Source organism: Triturus cristatus, chromosome 4_1, assembly GCF_964204655.1.
Source record: "Triturus cristatus chromosome 4_1, aTriCri1.1, whole genome shotgun sequence".
Lineage (NCBI taxonomy): Eukaryota > Metazoa > Chordata > Amphibia > Caudata > Salamandridae > Triturus > Triturus cristatus.
Genome location: NC_140585.1, coordinates 351568482 through 351591473, shown reverse-complemented (window position 1 = coordinate 351591473; position 22992 = coordinate 351568482). Strand labels below are relative to the sequence as shown.

Here is a 22992-nt window from a genome sequence, read left to right as displayed (position 1 = left end):
AAGAAGCCCAACAAACTGGTATACTACCGCAAACTATGTGAGAAGTGACTATAATAATGTTATTGAAGCCAGACAATGACCTCTCAAAATGCGATTCATACAGTCCACTCATTAAGTAATCTGGACGCAAAATATTCGCTAAACTACTAGCCAATAGGTTACGACCATTAATCTCGCTAATTGCGCGGCCGGACCAATCTGGTTTTGTTCCGGGCCGCTCTACTTCCCATAACCTGCGCAAAATATTTGCACTCCTTCACTATTTAGTCCCTCACGTGTCTGCCATAGCTGCCCTGTTAGATGCCACAAAGGCTTTCGACTCCCTAGAATGGAAATTCCAGTTTGCACTCTTAACTCGACTGGGCCTCAGCCCTATTTCCATTCAACAAATCAAATTGCTTTACACTTCACCTACCGCCAGAATTAGGGTTAATGGGCTAATATCAGAACCCATAAATATCACACGGGGCACCCGGCAGGGCTGTCCGCTCTCACCCCTGCTATTTGCTATAGCCACAGAGCCACTAGCAGCTAGACTCAGACAACACCATGCAAATCGAGGGTTAGGATACACCACTAGAGGTCTGATTGTGTCGATGTATGCAGATGACATCACTTTGTATGTTCTCGATCCAGAGGTGAATTTTGCGTCTGTCATCAGAGAACTTGCGCGCTTTGGAGCTCTTTCCGGGATTCAGATCAACTGGGCAAAATCCACGATAATCCCACTAACATTAGGCACTATTCCTATTGACTCAGAATATTCCTTAACATAGGCAGACGGACCGACTAGGTACCTAGTTATCTGGATCAGTAGTGACATACAGGAAATCTGGTTGGCAAACTATGGCAGGGTGATGAGCTGGATTGACAACAGAATTCTAAGATGGTAAACTCTTCCCTTCTCCCTGGCGAGTCGCATCGCAATTACTAAAATGATGATTCTCCCAAAACTATTATATTTATTTGTAAATATACCTATGCCAATAACTGCGCAATGCTTCAAACGCCTCAGGTCCAGTATGATTGAACTCGTATGGGCAGGAAAGCAACCCAGGATATCTTGGGATATTCTTACAATTGCCGTTGGCGCAGGGAGGATTTGGCGCTCCAGATTTTGAGCTATACGCTAATAGTGCCCAGGCCCAATTCTTATACTTTTGACAACACCCAAAGCCATTTCAACAACATGTCTCCGTTGAAATAGATAGGGTGGCTCCCCTGCCCCTGAATACAGCCCTATATCAAAACTAGAAACGTTCCAGACGCTAAATTAACACCACAAACACTGCGATGGGCCTCGAAGGGACTCGGTAAACGAGCAAAGCAAACTGTACTGTATGCACCATCCATGCCAGTAGCGGGTAACCCACTGATACCACCGTTGCTGGAAAATGCTGCAAAAATCAGAGCACAAAACCGTAGCCGGAAATGATCTGTACCCTTAAGGGACGTTCTTTACGCTTCAGCAAATGTGAAGTTCACTACAATACTCTGCATTAGACATGCTATTGTATTATCATCTACTACGGGCGACATGCTGGGTGAGGTACAGTACGTTCCCCGAGGCCCCCCCCGTCGCTGCCAGTGCTGGAACACATTATCACAGTTCCCTGGGCCTGCAAATTAGTCAACGGACAGGACACCATCACTCAGAGTCCCTGATCGCTGTCCCCCCAATCCCGCACTGCTTGGGAAGTGGACATGGGGGTAGACAAAACAGACGAGCAATGGGCTTTCGGTTGTAATCAACTGGAGCAACTCTACCCCAACTACCGCCTTAGGCTCATCCACTTTAAATATTTGCACTGTATATACTTCACCACAACACAATTACATTGCATGGGACAACGCCCTGACACAAGATGCTGGAGGTGCGGACTTCCCCAGGCAACCTTTCTACATCTGGCTTGGGAATGCCGCCCCTTAGCCGCTTTCTGGTTAGAAATATTAACACACATAAAGAACATAATAGAGCAAACCCTGCCAAAAACCCCAATGGTAGCTCTGTTGGTGTATATATAGTTATTATAATGAAATAGCTGTAATGTATTATGTGGTGTGTGTATGCTGCAATGTCTGTAATATAACAGGATGGATAACGTTTTGGAACTATGTAAAAGTTGTAACCATTATTTTGACGACGCAGAGCAAAAAGGCTGTAATTTCACCTTTTTTGTTTCTTTATTTTTTCCTTCTCCTCTTCTTTTTGTTTTTGTTTGCTGTTACAAAACACTATAATAAAAAACATCTTGCATAAAAAAAACTAACTCGCGCCCCCACAATGCACTGCTTATGACCTCACATATTACATTACTCATGATTTGGTCAGTGACAACACTAATGACATCTCAAATGTCATCACTGACATCACCCATACAGGCACTCACACACTGAGTGAGCCACTCGTAGAACTACTCACACACCTAGACACTCGCCCATACATTCAATCACACAGCCACCTATGCACCCAAACCGTTACACACACAGCCACTTACTTACTCATGCAAATAGTAACACATACTCACTTACCTATACAGTCACTGACCGAAGCATAAACTCATCCATATAGCCACTCTCGCATTCACTCACTCACTCATGCATTGTGTTGGACTTGCCCCTTTTTGCAGGGTCATCCCTGAACTTTTTGCCTTCCTCCTGTATTTTTTCTGACCGGTTGTTGGCTGTTTTATGACTCTGGGCACTTTATCACTGCTGATCAGTGCTAAAGTGCATATGTTCTCCCTATGGTAAATTGATGTATGGATTAGTGACACCATGATTAGCTTATTTGATTTACTTGTCAGACCCTAGTACAGTGCACCATGGTTGCCCAGGGCTTATAAATCAAATGCTGCTGGTGGGTTTGCAGCACTGATTGTGCCACCCACAGAAGCAGCCTGTAAAGTGTCTCAGGCCTGCCATTGCAGAGCCTATGTGCAGTCTGGTACTGCCATGTTGACTGGCCAAGTGCACCCACTTGCCAGTCCCTAAACCGTCCCTTCTCTTCATATCAGACACCCCTAAGGTAGGCCCAAGGCCAGGGTGCATTGTAAGAAAAAGGTAGGACCTGCCCTGATGTGTGTGGCATGTCCTAATAGTGAATTACAGCAATTTTCGTTTTTCACTATTGCAAGGCTACCTGCTCCCCATAGGCGAAAATGGGCAGTTAGATTATAACACCTTATAATCCTAACTGACCCAGGGAACATGGAAGAAATTCGAGTTTAGTATGCCTGAACTCAGAAAGATAAAATACATCTTTTAGTAAAGTTGGTTTTAACATTGTGTTTGAAAATACCACTTTTAGAAAGTGAGTATTTTCTTGCCTAACTATCCAAGCCTGCCTCTGCTAGGTTGTGTATTCCATGTCTGGTTTGTGAGTGACAGGGTCTGGGGGATTCCAGGAAACTGGGTGAGTCAGCACAAGGATGAATGAAGATCTGCATGTAGAGTGGTGGGAGGAGTTGCACCAGGGACCTGAATAGGGCTGTGCCTGCCTTCCACAATGCTGGCTCCACCTCCTGTGGTGCGTCTGATGTCCCTGGCCAACACTGTCAAAGGAAAGAAGGAGTCCTGTAAACAGTGCTCCAAGGCTGACCAGAACTGGTTTGGGCTAGGCAAAGGCCTCTCTGCCTTCAGAGAACAAAGAGAATATGAGTATAAATACTGGGGCCCAGACCCCAAGACTTTAGATCACTTCTGGGGAAAAAGAACCTTTGCTGAGGAGAGGAACCAGAGAGAGACTGCAGAAGGAGACTATCCCTGTGCTGTGTGCTGTTTGAGGATTGGCCTGCAGTGGTTACCTGATTGCCAAAGTAAGTAGAAAGGACTTTGTGCTACTTTCATCAACTTGTAAGAAGATCTCCAAGGGCTTGAACTAGAGCTTGCCTCCTGCCTGAAGTCTCAGGGATACAAGAATTTACCAACCAGCCCCCCTGAGTTCCCTTGCTGGGAATCTGAAGTGCCTGCTGTTGAGCTGCGCCTTCTGAGAGATTGCGTGTCGCTGGGAACTGGAAGTGCGTCTCAAGACAAAGAAGCGTGTTGCCTCCGCAGCAGCAGTTGTCGTCGCATCGCTGAGGAAGCGTGCTGTCTCATCGCATTGCCGAAGCGCCTCGCATCACCGGAGATGAGTGTCGCTGTCGTAGCAGCCTCCGTTGCATCACCAGAGTAGTTTGTCGCAGGGCGTGCATGCATCACCCCTTCGTGGTCGCAACATCAAGACACCAGTTTTGTTCATTGCACCGGTTCATCGCATCGCGGCGTTGCTAGTCGCATCGCCACAGAAGCGCAGTAAGAAACCAACGCATCACTTCCTCTCCAGTAAGGAACCGTCGCATCACCGTCCCCTACGCAGCAGTAGGGAACCGACCCATCTCCTCCCCCGAAGCAAGAAACCGACGCATCACCTTCCCTGCAACCCTTTTTTGTATAGCGTTACGCATCCAAAGGTACATTGATCGCAAAGTGTCGAATTTACCATCTAAAGAGAACGAAGCTATTTCTACCATTTTTACAGTACAGTATTGTGGATTTTTGTCGTTTGTGGTCTTGTGGCAAGTCTATATAAAAATACTTATTTTTAGAATACAACCTGTGTGGTGTCCATCTGTAGTGTTGTCACTGTATTACTGTATGTATTCACAAATGCTTTACACACTGCCTCTGAGATAAGCCCGTCTGTTCGTGCCAAGCTACCAAGGGGGTGAGCAGGGGTTATTTTAGTAGTGTACCCCCTTACCCTGACTAGATGCAAGGGTCCCTATTTGGTCAAAGGTACCTACTTCTGCCAACTAGAGACCCCCAAATCTAACACATAGTCAATCATATACCCAGTCACTCACCTATACTGCCTTTCACATACCCAGTTATTCCCCCATGCTGACACATAAACTCAATCACCAACAACGCCATACAGACACTCACTCACCCATACAGCTTCACATATGCACACAGTACCCCATAAGAGCCACTGACACGCCCGCCCGCCCGCCCACTCACTCACTCACTCATCCATACAGGCAGTCACACACCACCTCACCCACACCTATAGACACCCAGATAACCATAGAGGAATTCAGACAACCAATCACCCATATAGCCATTCACGTACCTACTAACACACTCATACACCCACTTAGACTTTTGTGATAGACAGATACATACATTTACACAACCTGTCACTCACCCATACATTCACTGAAACACCTAATCCCTCACTTATACAGTCAGTCATGCACCCAATGAGTTATCCATGCAGATACTCATACACCCACTAATTCACCAATGCACCTTGGTATACATATTTGACACATAAACATTTGAAAAACTGTATGATGTCATCAGTAATGTCACTGACCAAGTCATGAGTGATGTAGTATGTGAGGTCATAAGCAGTGCATTGCCAGTTTTAGTTAACTCAGCTAACTATAACTGCTGAATTTCTCTGGTTTTTTTTTGAGTGAATTGTTAGCCTAACTAGAACGTCTCTCTGTGTGTGTGTGTGTGTGTGTGTGTGTGTGTGTATATATATATATAACTGTAACTCCTCTCCTCCACCAGCTGGGAGCAGACTTCATCTGTTTCCTGCTCACTGTCAAATCAGCTGGAAAACAAATGACAGAATTGCTACCACAGGCAGAGAGCAGCATTTTTTTGCTACTCGCTTTGTGTGGGAGCAGTATCAGCTCCCACTTGAGGCGGGGAGGCAGCAGGGACCGTGGGGGCATTGAGGCTTCCCCCACTGTCCCCAACGTAGTGCAGTGGATGCCCTGGGTGGGCTCCAGGGCTCCTAGGAGCACGAGGCCGGTTCCCAGGGGATGGGATCCCCAGGGCTCCCCTCCCACTTGAGCTTTGGTGGGGTCGTTCTGGCCCTGATGCTCATTCGTGGAAATTAAACCTCAATGGGAAACACTTACAAATAGGAACATAGCAGGTGCCCCAATTGAAGCTCCACTTCTGTAAAGGACAAATGATCCTAAACTCATGGGCTTTGCGAAGGCAAAACATGTGTGTTTTCTCAGAAATTGCACATTGAAAGATGATCTGAAATGCTTTCTGGAGGTTAATGCACCATTGATCTATTGGAGCGCAATCTGCAGTGACTGTGACAAGTGGGTTCTTTCTTGTCTTTACCTGGTGAGAGCAGACGCCAGGGTTCTCCCTTTAAATGACTAAGAGTATACAAATGTGCAAATTCACCTGAAAGTTCCGTCCATTTGGCCTGCCCCGTTCTCCTTAGTAGTATACAATGGTCTCCCTGCCTTTTGCCAGGATGATGGCCAGCTGAACAAAAGGACCCCGAGTGAATTTTCCGCTGATTTTGGTGATGCATTCTTGATATCGAGGAATATGAGGACATCTCCACCAAACAAAGAAGCCCTTCCTTCATATAAGTAATAGGAAGTACCCTTGTTTGGTGGAGATTCACCTCTTTGTAATCTCATTGTCTTCTCTGTAGGAGCATTCATGTTGTAACAGATTTCTGGATGAAGACGCAAGAGGAACAATCACATTGCTGAAACACACACAAGGTTGCTGAAGACATGAGTGGCGTGGCCGGACCAGCCAAGATGATGGATGTGCTCTGGTGAGCCTCCGCCAGCTACCATGATTATCCGCACGCTATCCTACTTCAAGCTGCCAAACTACCTGATTTGGATCCCCCCTAGAGGTTGCTCCATAGCCTAGGCTTGCCAAGACCCTAGTCCCGGCCCTCGGATTGCATGCCGGCGCACATGGATAGGATGGCGCAGCGGAGTTCGTATGGAGCTCCTAGCAACCTGCGAACACTTACTTCAGCCCGCTGACACTCACATGAAGGTTTGACCGCTGCTCTGTTCAGAGGGTGCGTGGGGAGTGCTGGCAGCGGGGGGCCAAGTCCAGAGTGCCTTACTGCTCCCAGAGCTTGATCTGAGGCCCTGCTAGATTGTTTGCCTGGTGGCCAAGTCTGCCTACTTTTCCCGTTGTTCCAGATGAAGGGCTGCTACTGCTTTGGCGGCGTATTTTAAGGGCAGGGGCTGCGGTGGGGTGACACGCCAGGGAAATTCTATCATGGCACGGGAGCTGTGGGGTCTGTTGAGGCACTGCCCCTTTTGTTGTTGTGGACATCTGGAGTGACCGCTGCTGCTGGAGGGTGGCGTGTTCCGCTGGCCATGAGACTCTGACTTTCTCCACCTCTCCCTGCTGGCTGTGCACCCCACCAGAAGCTTTGGAACCTATCCAATGGGTTTTGAGTAGTGCAGGCCCGGAGTAGAGGTTGCCTTTTGCTGGAGGGTGGCAGCCCCTCTGATAATTTGTGACCCAGCTGCCATATTCCGTATCAGGACATTCCCATATTGTTATGGGCTGCAAGTGCTGTGGGCCCTGCTACAATCTTGGGGCATGATCCTTTACATTTGCAGATTAACTAGTTATGCACATTTGCATTTCTTTCAGGCCAGCAGCCCACTGTCCGAAAGGCTTGTTTAGCGGTCTGCCTGGCCTTACAGCACAGAAGGGTGCTGTTGCACTTAATTGATTGAATCACTTGAAACTTTTTGAGTGGTAGTGCATAGATTTAACTGAGCTGTGAAGTGTTTACTTTTAATTGTCATTATATATACATAGCGCTAACTATCCCTGAGAAGGTGTTGAAGGGATGGTTATGTAAACAAAATTGCATTGCATAGTGTCAGGATATTACTAAAACTATGGGCCTCATTTACAATGAAATGGTGTAGGGAAGCGCTGCAAGTATTTTTGCTGCGCTGCCCTATGCCAATTCGAAAGGGAAGGAATGGACCGTATTTATACGATACAGTGCTTTCCTGTCCTCTCTGCCTGTGCATAATTTGGTCCCTGGCACCAACGCAGGCACCCTGGCACCAACGCAGGCACCCTTGCACCGTGGTGCAAGGGTATCTGCATTGTTAGCAGGATTGTTTTGTGCAGGAAGGCACAACGTCCTGCATAAAACAATCTATGGAGGCCTTTTTCCTCTTTCTGTATGTGCTGCACATAGAAAGAGGAAACAATTGAGGAGGAATAAAGATATTTCTCTTTGTTATGCACCACCTGGGGCGGCATACAATTTTTGACGCATCCTTAGGGTTACAGATACTTGTGAATCTGGGAATATGTCAAAACCCATGGGTGCTGCGTGGGAAAACCCACCACAGCACCCATGGAAAAGCCTCCCTGACGTAATGTAAGGCAACGCAGCGGCTTACACAGCATTGCCTTACACCATATCTAGGAGGCCATGAAAAGCCACACAAAGTGACTTTGCGTGGCCTCATAGATCTGGTTCTGCACTCTGTGCAACCAGAGGGTCATAAAAAGTGATGCACCGGCAACACAAGGGGCTTGTCAATAAGGAAGCTCCATTTCATCGGAAAACATTTGGCGCATTTTGTAGTGGCTGATCTACTACTGTGTGTAAAGCAAGTATAAAATGAAGACTTGCATATCCACAGTGCTTTCGGCCACAGGCTGTGACCTCATAGCACTAAAAATACACAAGTCACTATTATCCACTGCGCCATTCACAATTTAATTCTGTAGCTCTCTGGTGTCACACACATCTTTGCAGTGCATTAATTTGGAGGTTTCTTAATATACTATTGTGCATTTCCCACTAACAACGTGTATTTATTATTCATTGAAGCTGCCTGTTATTTTATATGTAGCTACCTGACTGAAGTCAACAACAGCAGCTAACTAATAAACCAGGAGTCAGGTATTGCCAAAATATAAGCATTTATTTTAATAATGTTAAATATAAAACCCTTAATAAACCGTACAGTTAATCATTAATGATTGTAAATGGTATGTTTTAATTATGATGAATGATGTTGAGCTATCTCCAGTTACATGCAGCTGTAAATGCCAAGCCATCAGCATCCTATGAAATATAGTATGGTTTTTCACAGATGCTGTGCAATTAAGTTGCAGCCCATGCATTACAGCTATTATTCCAAGGGCCACTGGGATAATGTGATTGTGCGGCCGCAGCAATTTTAGCATAATTATAGATTTGCTGCATTTGCCACATAATCAATCTGCCGCATAATCTGCTGATTTTAACAAAAATGTTTTACTCAAAAGCTTTAAATGTTACTGAAAGGGAGCAACAGGTGTTGCTGGTCAGTAGAAGGCCCTTTGTAAAGCTACACCTTTTTGTTGCTTATTGATATATTATTGCTATATTTGGGTGTTAAACTGGTACTAATGAGGTGCAACCACAGATTGACTGGCTCACTGGAGAATATTTATGGTCGTCAATGATAAGGAGTACTAGGTTCTAGAAATGTTTGTCACAAGGGTGTCCTAATGCCTAAAAGATTTTGACGGGGAGGCTCGGCATCAAAATGTTTGAAGACCACTGCTGTAACCGGAGGAAAGGATGTGTAAAAAACACTTCACAAGTGTGAAACCAAACCTACAGTGCATGCAGTGTTTTTTATGGAGTGCGTGCATCAATGTAAGCTTTTCTGGGCTCCAACAAACAAGAGTTGGCAGTAAGTGTATCAAAGTGTACTTCAACACTATTCGAGAAGTGTGGCCTCTCCAACACACATGAGCACCAAGTCAGACTGCTTAAAACAGTGGAATATGGGACTTGAGGAGAAACCAGGGCAGCACACTTTTTATTACAATCAAATGTACAAGTAACTAGAATAGGAAGAGCGACAAGATTGCAAAAATAAATTTTCTCAGCTAAGTTGGACAGCCCAGGGTCCATTTTCATGGGGTCTGTACTTCAGTTATCCCGCAATATGGTTCTGCACCCACTGGTAAGTTACACTGTACATCATAAGAAACCAGTTCAGAATCTGTGATTCGTCGTGGTGTGACCATAAATTGTGATTGTACTTTTCCCAGATGTATTGCGGATGAACTAATATTTTCTATACATTGAAGTGGACTTGAACTCTCATTTATGTCGCCTGTGCCCTCAAATGCATAGTCCCCGAACGTCCGACATGTCACACTTAAGTAAACTCAAAGCAAAAGTTTATACATTTGCACCTAGGCAGGTTATTATATAGCTTAGTTAAATACATCAGGGGTGGTTAGAAAAACAAAACAAAATGTAGGAATGTTTTCTAGCCAGAGGTAGTAGTCTAGCTTCTCACTAAGCTCCTAAGTGATATGTTGAAGTTTTACCCCACTTGATCCAGTCACGCAGCACAATCTTTCCTGCATTTTCCAAAACTGGGTTCTGGTTACTCGCTATAGCTGCTTTTTCACTATGAAGAGCTGCTCAGTTCAGTGTCGCAACACAAAACTGTGGGGCCCATCTGAGAAATATGAAGAGGGGCCTCGTAATCACTCCAGATGTCAGATATTCATAGGTCTTGGGCTAAATGAGGCACATTGAAGGGCTGAGGGGGTCCCTGAGGTTTTGTGGGCCCCCTAAACCAAAGATGCTTAATGGGCCTGCGTTATGCCCCTAGCCTGGTTTCTAGAACCCGCATTGAGCTAATACCTATTGTTTTAGATATTAGATTGGACCCAGGTGCAACAAGCACTGGAATGCTTCACAGAGAATTGTAGCGGGAACCTGAGGCGTTGGACATAGACTAATTTGGTGTCTACGGTCCACTTGGAGAACAAAGATCGGCTGTGATTGGTAAGATCATGCTAGAACATTGGTTTTGAACAACACTAATTAGTGCCCTGTAAATTATGCATGTTAATGTTGCATATATTCACAGTTTGAATGCAAAGATGCATTGAGTAGCCCAGAATTGCATGGACCTATGGCCAAACACCATAGTTTGAATTAGAACCACGGTACCCAGGTTGAAATGCCAGCATCCTAAATAGTCTACTTCCTATTGTCATAACACTAAAAAAAAAAATCTGAAAAATTGGTAAGATGGTAATGTTTGTAAACTGCTGCAAAATCTGGGTGTGGATTATTTGATATAGCATTTAAATGCTAATCTTTAAATTATGTTATTTGTGGGTGTTAATGTGTCAGTGATCCAGATTGAGATTATTGTGGCTCAAAGATTGTAATGTAATAGTGGAGTACTGTATCGTGGCTGGAGTAAATTTAAGTTTGAGCATGGGATTCAGTGATCTGATTTGGAAAAGGTTGGTTAATTAACCCTATGTGTTGCTAACGTGGATGTGGTCATTTTCATTGCAGACCCAAATTCAATAATTTGCCTACCAGAAAAGAATGAACAGCCAAGTCTAACCTCAGAATGCTTTGTAACAGGATGGGGAGTGACGAATGCAACCGGTAGGTAAATTATGCTATTTTTCAACAACTCTTTATAAAAGAGAAAAAAAAGTTCTGAGAATTGTTTTTATCTTGTGTGGCAGAAATATATAACTTCTCTAGCTCCGGATCTCTTACATATTAAATAAAATGCATGAGTTATTCCCCATCAAGGCAATGATCATTGGTACTAAATATTAGAGGACAATGACAGTAAACATGCAGTTTAGTACTGCAGTGCTTGGAGTCTACTTTCCACACGGCGAGGCACAAACTGCAGCCAATGAGGTGAAGAGGCTTTATTGTCCACTGTCCCTTGAGGTTCCCATATCTCTTTAACCATGTGTGAAATGAAGGGAGATTTTTCTATAACACTCTGAAGAAAACATTGAATCCAGTTCGGAATTTATGAAGTGCTACTATGGAGCAACTAAGGTCCTACTGTAAACTGAGTGGAAGGGGGTTATGCAAATAAATGTACCTTCATGGGCTTCCTTAAAGGCAGAATCTTTTGAGTCTTCTTGAGTTTTGCAGAGTACAGCAGAAAGACTGCCCTACTATTTTCCTTACATGCTTGGGGGTCACCAACAAATATTTACATGCAGATCTGAGCAGTCTTTTGGAGCAGCGGAGCGTAGGACCTTACTTTAAATTAGCTGGGCTGATGCCAAACAACATTTAATGGGTCAGCGTAAGGACTTTGAATTTAATATAGGTAGTGACCGAAAGCCTGGTGCATGTTACATTGCACTGAAGACATCTGTGCAGATTTAAGTAGATTGTAAACTGCTCCTGCCGCAGAATTCTGCAATACCTGGAGCTTACAAACATTTTTTGTGGTGGTCCTCCAACCAGAAGGACATTTCTTCAGTCCATTTTAGAGCTGACAACTGTTCCAACCATGGAGGGTCGTTCTTCTAGTGATTATTGGTGATACATCTTTGACAATAATTTAGGTGGGTAGTTTGAAGATTGGATTATCTGCTTAACTTGCCTATCCATACATGGTCACTAATCAAAATATAGTCTCAACAACTTATACCTTTGCTTCATTTGAATGTTAACCAATTGCACACTAAATAACCTGGTTTGCGCTATGTCAATATAACCAGAATCTATGCAAATCGGCTAAAACTCCATTTTGGAGTAATTTAGGATACGCCCACTCTCATTTATGCAGCCGTGAAGGAAATCCATTGCTACACTCAGCCTCTTCACATCAAGTTCACTAGTTTGCACAAACACTACTTGTGTGTTGTCTTCTCTCCATCCCTAACTGTGGGGAAAGGGCTATTCTTTCTCCTTTTCTTCACTTTGGGAGCCTGAGACTGAAGAATATTTCTGTTTCATATCCTTTTGAATGTTCACTATGAATGAGATGTCATTAGAATTGATGCGCCTAGTAGTAAATATCTATAGTAGAAGTACCTCACACAATAAAGAATCTCTGACACTAAAATCCCTTGATAGTATTTTAAAGGCGTCTCAACAAAAGGGTATGCCGTTCTTAAGAGATCAAAAATGGAACCATTGGTAGTGAACTGAGGAATCAACAAGGTGGGAGTGTGATTGCTCAGGAGTAAGATCTGACCCACCCATAAGGGTGTCCTGCTTTATCATAGAGCATGCTCCTCATCGACCCAGCGCTGCAATGCCCTCCTCTTTCCTGGAGATCTTTTTTTTTTTGTCATATGTGAAGTGTGAGTATACGTTTACTTAAACGAGGGAGAACATTGATGATTGCAGCAGCTCTACAAATTTCAGACACCAAAAGGCTTATGTTCCATTTTGGAGAGCTTTAACCTTTTTTGCAAGAGGCATGGGCTGGAAATAAACGGAGCCTATAGTATTTAATTCCCAGAAAAAAGGCAGTGTTGTCCTGGAAGGAAAGATTTTGGAGAAGGTAGCCAAATTAGATTTTTTTAGGAGTGAGACTTACTGATTCTCATAATTGGATATCCCAAATTGAGAAAACCTCCCTAACTCTGAAACTTCGAGCTCCAGCGATTGTTAAACATGGCCCTTCTTAGGGGATTTCCATAAAACGTTTTGCTTCTTCCTCCCAGTTTTTTCTGACTCTTTTCGTAGCCTTAGGACTCTGGGCACCTTCCCACTGTTATGCAGTGTGAAATCGCATGCACACCCTTCCTACATACTAGGAAGTGGTGCTTACTTGATTGGTTTAGGTGTTGTATCTGTGAGTGCCATGTAAAAAGGTACTCCAAATACCCAGGGCCAGTACTGCACTGGCTAGTAGTGGGATGCAGCACTGATTGTGCCACCCACAGGAATAGCCTGTTAAACATGTATCAGACCTGCCATTGCAGGCCGTTAGGTGTGCAGTTGAGCTTGCGCTCTGGTTGGCAATTCTCTCTCATTAGCCAACCCTGAGTGGGCCTTACACTACAGCACCCCTAGGGTAAGCCCTGAGGGGCGGAGCAAGTGGTAGGCGAAGGTTACGCATGGGTGCTCCATGCCTAGGTAGTCACGAACCCCCATGTGGGTTTTCCCTACCTAGGCCGGCTCTTCCTATGGAACACCACCAGGGTGTTGTGAATTCTGTTTTTGGCCTTAGGCTCTGGACACTTTCCCACTGTAAATGCAGTATGAAAGTGTGTGCGCCCTTTCTATATATAGGAGGTGGTTCTTACCTGATGTTTTGAAAACATGTCACAAGCCTGTCCTTGCAGGCCTGTGGGTGTAAACTTGCATGTATGTTTTTAAAATGAGCCTCAGGCCTGCCATTTCAGGCCTCTGTGTGCACACTTGCACCTATGGTGTTTTAAACATGCGCCCAGACTGCCATTGCAGGCCTGTGTGTGCACAACTGCAGTTCTGCTCCGGTTGGCCTTTCTAAACCACTAGCCAATCCTGAGGCGGGCCTTTCACTACCACTAGAGCCCCTCTAGGGGATGTCCTTGGGGGTAAAACAAGTGGCATGTAAAAGGCAGGGCAGGTACACGTGTCTACCTGCCTAGGTCGGGAAGAATATCCATGTGTGTTTTCACTACCTATGGGGTTTGCTCTTCCTATAGGTTAACATGGTGGAATGGTTGAAATGACTTCAAGCTACATTAGCATTGGCGCAGTCTCATAATGTTTCCTATTATTGTATTCACAATAACAACCCTTTTCCTGCGGTAAAGGTGGATTGGTCAATATTAGCGGAGAAATGCCAAATCTAGAATGTGGGAATTTCTCTGCTCTAAAACACTTTGTGCCTTTTAGTTGGACTCCAGTCCACACTGGAGGCTTGGGTAGCACATATGTGTATTCCCCAGTGACTGCTAAAAACATTGGGCATGCAACTGGAATCACAGACCTCTGCCATTTGAGGGCCTGGCTGGATAGATTTAAGCTGCTGTGTGGCACTCTGAAGTGTGCTTTTCAAGGGTTTGTTGGCTTGCCCCCTATTCTCTTGTGGAGGTCCCAGGGACATCAAAGGCTTCCCGTGTCTAAATGTGACACGTGGAGAGCGGTTCCCTCGTAAGTGCTCATATTTTCTGCTGGATCCCAACTGGTAGTGCAGCATGAGCGTGGAACTAAGAATTGTGCATGGAGGCCGGTATTGTCTGGTGCGACCCGTATCAACTCACACCAGATGTTGTGCCTTATTTCCAGGGAGGTACTGAATTGGCAACTCTTTGTCGTCTGTGACGGGAACTGTCTAGTGCGACTCGGAGCAAAGCACCCCACACTTTGTGCCTCAGTTCCAGGGAGGTACTTCAATGTGTGTGACCGGTATTGTCTGGTGTGACTCGTATAACGACGCACAAGACATTGTGCCAGGATTACCTGGGTGCTATTTCTTCTGAGAGGTTCCCCTGCTTCATCCCCCTCTTCATTGATTGTTCCTTTCGTGCCCTCAGTATGGTGGGCCAGCTGTCCACTGCTCAGCTGGTCCCCGACAACATTGTGTTTCCAGGTAGTATTGCCCGGATCGGGCCTGGGTGGTGAGAGTGATTGACTGGGCTGAAGGAACGCTTTTAAGAGCGATCAGAAGCGTTTCCGGGACCCAGCCTCCCACCCCTGTGTTTGGCAAAACTGGACTTATACCAAAAGGCACATATTGGAATCCTTTTATTGAATGACTATCGCCCTCAGCCTGCTTCTGCTCTGCATCATGTGGGTGAACTTCCCAACTGGTGGCCAATACCTCCCCCCCCCCCCCCCCCCCCCCCAATTTGTCGACTACTTCCTGATAAGTGCTGCTACCTTCCCTGGGACCTTGACTAAGGATGACTCTGGGCTCGTATCAGGGGGAGGGTTGTGTATCTCCAAGCCATGGGCATAGAGTAGCTGGGTTTAGTTGAAGGGTGGAGGGAGGCTTGGGCCACAAGGTCTGCATTGTGCTATCAATTGACCTACCAGATAGCAGTTGCACTGCATCACAGTGCTGTGTGTGTGCAAGTGCATGCCATATAGACCTGCCTGATATGAGTTGCACTGCATATCGGTGCTGAGTGAGTGTGCGGGAGTGACTGACTGAGGACAACTTGTGATTAATTACCCCGCATTGCGGTTCTGCCTTGCACGTTGATTCCTTGCCAAAAGAATACTACGTTTGATAATGCTTTTACCGGTATAGACCTAGCCCCTGAGGGTGCTTCAGTGTTGGAATGATCTGTGGGTACACATTTCCGATATTGTTGTAATCAAGGGTGCATCCTATATCTGTGTGGTTTTTAATAATTGCCAGGGTGTTTGACAAAGTTTTGCACCGCGTAAGGGTGCTGGGAGTAAAGTAGAATCTTTCCCAAGTGGGCATATTACTGCTCTCATTGTAACACGGTTGTGCCTAGTACTGCTAGTAATATTTCAAAGTGTGATTTATGCCCAGAAATACATGATGTTCATGTTGTTAATGTGTATGTTGAATACAAACTTTATTTACATACACGACTTGTAGAGCCTCCTTTCTAATGCTCAGTGTATTTATTGTGTGAGTGCTGTGCCAATGCTTTACACATTGCCTCTGTGATAAGCCTGACTGCTCAGTGCCAAGCTACCAAGGTTTGAGAGCAGGTTAAACAGCGAGTGTAATCACCTACCCCTGATGCGAGTGGTAGGTTCTGCCAAGCTGGGGCATCTCCTGAGCCAACCAGAAAGTGCCAGTTCCAACAGCGATTATTATATATACTAACCTAGTTTCATCTTACACTGTATCACCTGCTGTGACTGTGTATAAGGTGGAAGCTCTTGGTGCAGCTCTCTATAGAGCGGAATTGTGGGGCAATGGCAAATTGGATACCCTTGAAAGGAGAGAATACTTTTATTAAAACATTGCTGAAACTTCCAATAAGTTCACAGTTGACAACTTGAATTTAAAATCAGTCACTAATATTGCAAATTAAAGTCAATTTTACATTGGATTTATATATGGACAACCCGGGGTTTGGAGCCCTATAGAGAATGTCTTTGGGATATATTAAGTAGCAAACTGTTCCCCTGGCCGGGTTATTTTTATAGGCATGGGTGAACAGATGTGGGCTGAGTCAGTATTTGCTAAACCCGTTCTCCGTTCCAGCAGGTGCATCTAAAATTGTTACATCAAGATATTGTAATATTGTATTAAGTACTTGGCATACCGCCGCTCCAACAGGCACTCTTTCAGGTAAGTTTTTCAGTCAAGCGCAAGTTCCAAGTCGTAGAATTTATGGACTATATTGCTCTTCCGCACACTAGAGCATTGTTTATAAAATTTAGACTAGGGATCTTCCCACTTAGCACTTATACTTTCGCATGGTCTACAGATAACACCTATAAGGTGCCAGGTTGAAGAAAATGAAGAGCACCTGTTCTTTTATAAAGCGCAAACAAAACATGCCCGTTGAATCATTCCACTTTGTTGTGTATTGGGTATTCGAGATTACCATCATGTACTGAGAGTATGCAAGACAGAAACCAGAAGCTGTATTGTGTTTTCTGTTTCAAAGTTTTTGCGATCAATTTGGGGCCTTAGAGCAAATTTAAAAGATGATACTGCTAGAATGATTTGTAGATCTAATACAAAAGCAAAATGCACTTTGGATAATAATATTTAATTAATTTATTATATTTTATCATATGGTATAGACAGGTTTAATATCTGTTTCTACTGAATAGCACTTTATAGCAGCTGTAATGAAGATTTTCCAGCTGTTCAGTCCAAGTAGAAAAAAAAAGATTCTCGATAGACATGGTGGACAGTTGTTGAATGACTTCAATGTCTCTATAAAATCTTCCACGGGAACAAAAAGTATCCCTCAAGGCAATCCTAAGGGAAGGTGATCTTCCACAGCTATCAATGATATATCAATTAATTTGGGCAACAAGAACTTCCGTCAGCTACCCAACAGAGCATTTATCAGGCTGTATGCTGGCTGTGTTGTGACAAGGGAGATGTAGCAGGACACACTGACTTATCAAGTTATGCATCTGCTAGGCAGGTACAGGTATGTGCAGAAACTCCACCAGTAGGAGATAAAATTAGTGGCTCAGCTTGGGTCCACTCTGACCAACTGTACTACATAGAACATGGCTCCATTAGAAGTCCTGGGTGGCAGTACATGACACTAGGGCATAACTTGTTTAGGCAAGACATGCAGAACAAAATTGTAGAAATTGACTATGTAGCAATTAAACTCTCTGGACAACAAGTATACAGATAGCTGGATGATTCTCAGTCTTAAAGAAAACCGACCTATAGGACCAAAGGAAGTTCTCCATAGAGAACTTTTGAAAGCTGCAAACAGTACATGAGCTCAGGTTCTTCCATCAGAACACAGTCACATACCACAAGGTCAACATGAAAACATAAAGCAGTTCTAACCACCAAGAGCCTATGACCAAGTAAAACAAACTTGATCCATTCACAAAGCAAATCTATACAGCTTGCACACGAATTTCAGCGTAGCGCACATGCATGATGAATTAGGTGCACAGGGCTTGGCTGGAGGCTCTGCCTCACCCTGAGAAATTACTGTGTAAGGCAAATAACCATGTGACTGGTGTCCACTGCAAACCTTCAAGACAATTCTTCTAACATTTGCTGCCACTCCAGTAAGAAGAATCATCAACAACTCCTTAACTGCCGGAATATTTCCAGAAGCACTCAAAAAGTCATACATATGCCCATTACTGAAGAAAACAAACTTGGACCTGCTGAACCCTGACAACTACAGATCGAATACAAATGGACCTTTCCTGGGCTAACTGATGGAAAGAGCAGCATTCGCCCAAATGTCAAAATTGATTTAAGATGATGCCATACTTTCAGACTTCCAAACAGGATTCAGTCCAGGAAGAGGCACAGAATCTGCCCTCCTTACCATCTGGGATGACCTGAACACAGTTGACCACAACGGGGTTGTTGTGCTACATCTCTGCTTTCTTTGACACGGTTGACCATGACACTGATACAAAGACTCTACAAAGCTGGCATAGAGGGGCTGCTCTAGACTGATCACATCTTACCTTCGCAACAGAACTAATGTCCTCCATACACCACTTTTCCTGTCCAAACCGTACTTCACCAGAGCAGGGGTCCCTCAAGGCTCATGCTTTTCTACATCCACATGAAGTCATTACTGGCACTAATAAATCAGTTTCACCTCACATGCTATAACTATGCAGATGACACGCAAATACTCCTTCAGCGGGAATGCACCAGACATTGGAAACTCGCCAATTTTCAGTGGTCTCGGAGCTATGGATCAATGGATGACATGGAGCCATCTCAAATTGAATGCTTCCAAAATGGAAATACTCACGTGTGGCGATTTGAAACACTGACCCACTCGCTGCATGGCCTGATGATCTAGGAACACCGCCTAAAGTATCGAAGGAACCTCGGGATGACTATGGACTCCAAGCTATTAATGAATGCCCAAGTGGGCAAACTAGCAAGATAAAGCTTTGTTACTATAAAAACTCTGCAACCAATCTCCCCCATTTGGGATTTTCACACAAAGTCCAGGCTACTATCTCTCTTGTTCTGTCCATACTCTATTATGCCAATAGCCTCTACCATGGATCACCTTTAACGACCATGAAAAGACTACAACCAATTTAGAACTCGGCTACCAGACTACTCTTACATATAAAACCGCAAGACCACATCTCCCCTGCCTTGAAAGCCCTGAATTGGTTACCGGCTGCCAAAAGATCCACGTTCAAGCTGCATTGTATCACCCACAAAGCGATACATGGAACGGGACTGCTCTTGATCAGGACTAAAATCACCAAACACATTCAACAAAGGAAACTCTGCTCTAGAGTGGCACCGTGCCTCAAAATCCCAACGTACATGGGTGGCACATCCTTCTCTGTTCAAGCAGCCAAACTATTAAACTCTTTACCCCCTCCCCCCAACATAAGATCCACGGATAACCACCTTATCTTCAGAAAACTACTCGAGTTGGCTCTTCCCCACATAACCACCATACACAGAAATATACAGCATATCCCAAAGGTTGTGCCCAGTGGCATTTTGGGAGGGAAGGAGCCTACATTCAGACAATACTGAAAATGGTGGAAGGCCATATATAGTGTAATGTTGGAAATGGGGCATTTGAGGATGGCCACCACTTACAGCCTGCATGTTTAAGCTGAAGGCTTGCACAATGAACTGTAAGGGATTGGGTGTGAGCAAGGGATCTGGTCAATGGCTGCTGGGACCTGCATAAAGACCTGCTGGGCACCCTTAAGTGGGATCTGGGCTCAACAAAATACACAACTCTGGGCTGGTGCAAAGACAGTCCCTGTTTCCAGGCAGCTGGATAGGACCATGGGTCCAGCCATATATTTTCTGGAGGGGATCGATGTTGAACTCCTTCAGTGAGGTCTGCTTAAATGTTGATATTAAAGTTATTAGTGAGGTCACTTTTGATGGTGTCGACATGAGCTTTACTCTGTGACGAGAGTTCAAGAACTGGGCAATTGTGGCATGCTCATCCTAAATGGGGAGTATCAGAGAGGGGGGTGGTGGTCGTGGTGGTCCCGGTGGTGGTGGTGGTGGTGGTCCCCTTGGTTTTTATAGTTGAAAACATTTTTCTATAGAAAGTACAGTTTTTGAATTGCTTGTAACTTTGGCGCCATTTGACAAATCTAAGCAAAATTTTCTCCAAAAAATCTCATCCACCTCAGCTTTCTTTCTTCAAAGTTTTGGAGTGATCGGTCAAGCGGGGGTCAAGAAAAGGGATGGGGTTCCAAAACCATTTTTCTCCATTCCTTTTTCCTTGGGATAAGTGAACAGTGATACTGCAAAAACTGCTGAACGTAATTACACCAAATGTGCCAGAAAGCTAGATCTTAGTCTAGAAAATGTGCTTTTTATGATTTGGTATACATCCAGTTGTTCGTTTTTGAGAAATTTTATAGATATTTCACACTACAGACGTTCCATGAAGCTGGCAGATCTTGAGATAAGAATTGATTGGCTGCCACCACATCAGCTAAGATGTGGTGACAGCCATTTTAGTAGAACTAAGGGACTCAGTCCCAAAAAAAGAAAAAACAAGTATTGGCATAGCCAATAGGTCTCACCTTTGGGACCTTATAAGTGTTTAGCCATGCAACTGTTGCATAACTAAATACTTATAAGGTCCCAAACGCGAGACCTATTGGCTATGCCAAGCGGCCTTGCGGTCGTGAAAGTGATCCCGTTCAAACATCAAAGCGGCTGTGTGGCCGCGAAAGTGAAAGTAATTGCGGTCAAGCGCGGCGCGCGAGCCCGCGCACATGCACTGTAGCTCTAGGCTGGCCTGGTAGCACTTTTTGGAGCCCTCTCAATAAGTCTCGCCAGACTAGCGCATGCGCTGGGTCAGGCGAGACCTAAAAAAGGAAGGGGAAACTTATAGGAAGGCAGGGTAGGGATACCCTGCCTAACCCCTCAGGCCTGGGGTCCACAAACAAATGAAAAAAATGTGCTTAAAAAAAAAAAAAAAAAAGACCCACCCTCCCTCCCTGGGGTTGTTTATCGAAGGCTTTATTGACCATATTTTATGACAATCACTCTTATACATTGCGATGTGTGATTATATAAAATATACATTTGATTATAATTATTGGTTAATTTTTTACAAAGGCCATATATATGCTCTATATATGTTGTGCTTACCCCTTGATAGAGCCAATAGCTCGCTTTTTGGATTTTGATGTACTGATACTTTGCCAGTCAGTAGGTCTACCTTACTGAAAATGACACCCTTTATATTATTACATCACGTAGTCAGGCCCTATGTTTATACAGCCATGGGCAGCTTACTTCACAGTGAAAGAAAATTGAAATTCACTGATAAAACACAAAGGTTAAACTGACCTTTTATTTCGGTGAAAATGTCAGTTAAAACGTACCATTTTAAACTAGCACTGAACCTCACCAATTCTAGTTTTCTAGTAACTCTAACTCGTTGCTCTAAAGTAACTTGTACCCTTGCCATGCACTGCTAAAGACCTCACATATTACATCACTCATTAACATCATTGATAACATCTGAAATGACATAACTGATAACACTGTGCATGGTCAGGGAACCACCATGTAGGTGGAGTGCCTTTTTGTGATCACAAAATTCTTATTTCCTATATTTCTTACCCTGTTTGTCCTAGATTAAAGTAGCCTGTTTTCAGGGACTACGCTGTAGAGCATACAATTCAACAAATACAAATATTTTGTTCACTCAAAATATTACTAATACTAAATAAATGCTTCAGATTTTCAAAATTCCAAATAAAAAAACCGCAATATTAGCACATCATTTTAAAATTTGAGTAAAGAAAATAGCCCTCACTATTATACAATCTAAAATAGCATTATATTTATCTACAAGTTAATGCCTGTCATGCTTTCGTAGCAAATAGATAGAAATTAAATACATGCCTTAAGTTCTGGTAAGAGGTGCCTTGAAAGCCCAATAAAAGAGCATTCTTAATTGTACCTGTTGCGGTCCTATTAAACATAACCTGCTGGTAACTTTTCAACAAAATTAATCATAACAATTCTTATATAAAAACAAAGAGCATTTATCACCAGACCACAGAATAATGCAGCACAAAACCAAACTTACCATATCCACCCATATACATAAGAACTTAATAATAATCACTAGTTGATGCACATAACATCTACTCCTTCCAAATTTACAACGCCGGACAACAGCCCATCCCACATAATAATTTACCCAGGTGAGCACAATTTATTAGATAAAATCTTAGTTTGCATAAAAACATCCATCCATGCATGGATGAGGCTAATGAGACCAAAAATAAGGCACATGCATACATTGGAAATATACCACGGTTAACCGCCTATGGCGGCATCTCATCACTCTTATCCTGGAATGCCAAAATGCGACATCAGCCTGTCCCAATCCCAGAACATGTGGCACAAATTACACCCTGTTGCACAACATACGGGGCACAGATCACAAACTGTAGGTTATATCTTGTGCAATCTTTGAGGGGTTTAAATCTACTCTTTGTATTACTTACATTGCATCAGTTTAAACTTTGCATTCCGACACAGAGGCTGGATGGTTCAGTACCTGCGCCCTCTCCCGGTCTGTAAACTTCGCATGCGAGCAGTTTTACCAACTAGCTGTGTCATCAAATTATTTTGGTTTAGTCAACTGACCTTCATTACAATATAGTTGTATCTTTTCATCATTTCCCAGGAGTCAACCGTGTTTGGAATGCATCATGCTGGGCTGGTTCTGAATCACCACACCTCTAGAAAGTTTGTGCAAATGAGCCCAATGTTGCAAATTGTCCAACCTGCAATCTTTCCATGCCATGCA

At 44.0% G+C, this 22992-nt stretch overlaps 1 protein-coding gene across 3 annotated transcripts in view; it reads left to right on the top strand.

Moving 5' to 3' along the window:
- OVCH1 (ovochymase 1) overlaps nt 1–22992 on the top strand; it is a 1142331-nt gene that overhangs the window by 1071504 nt on the left and 47835 nt on the right. For all 3 annotated transcript variants that reach the window (XM_085652349.1, XM_085652348.1, XM_085652347.1), the window contains exon 32: nt 11141–11236. In XM_085652349.1, the coding sequence (XP_085508475.1) occupies nt 11141–11236 (96 nt within the window). The remainder of the gene's footprint in view (nt 1–11140; nt 11237–22992) is intronic.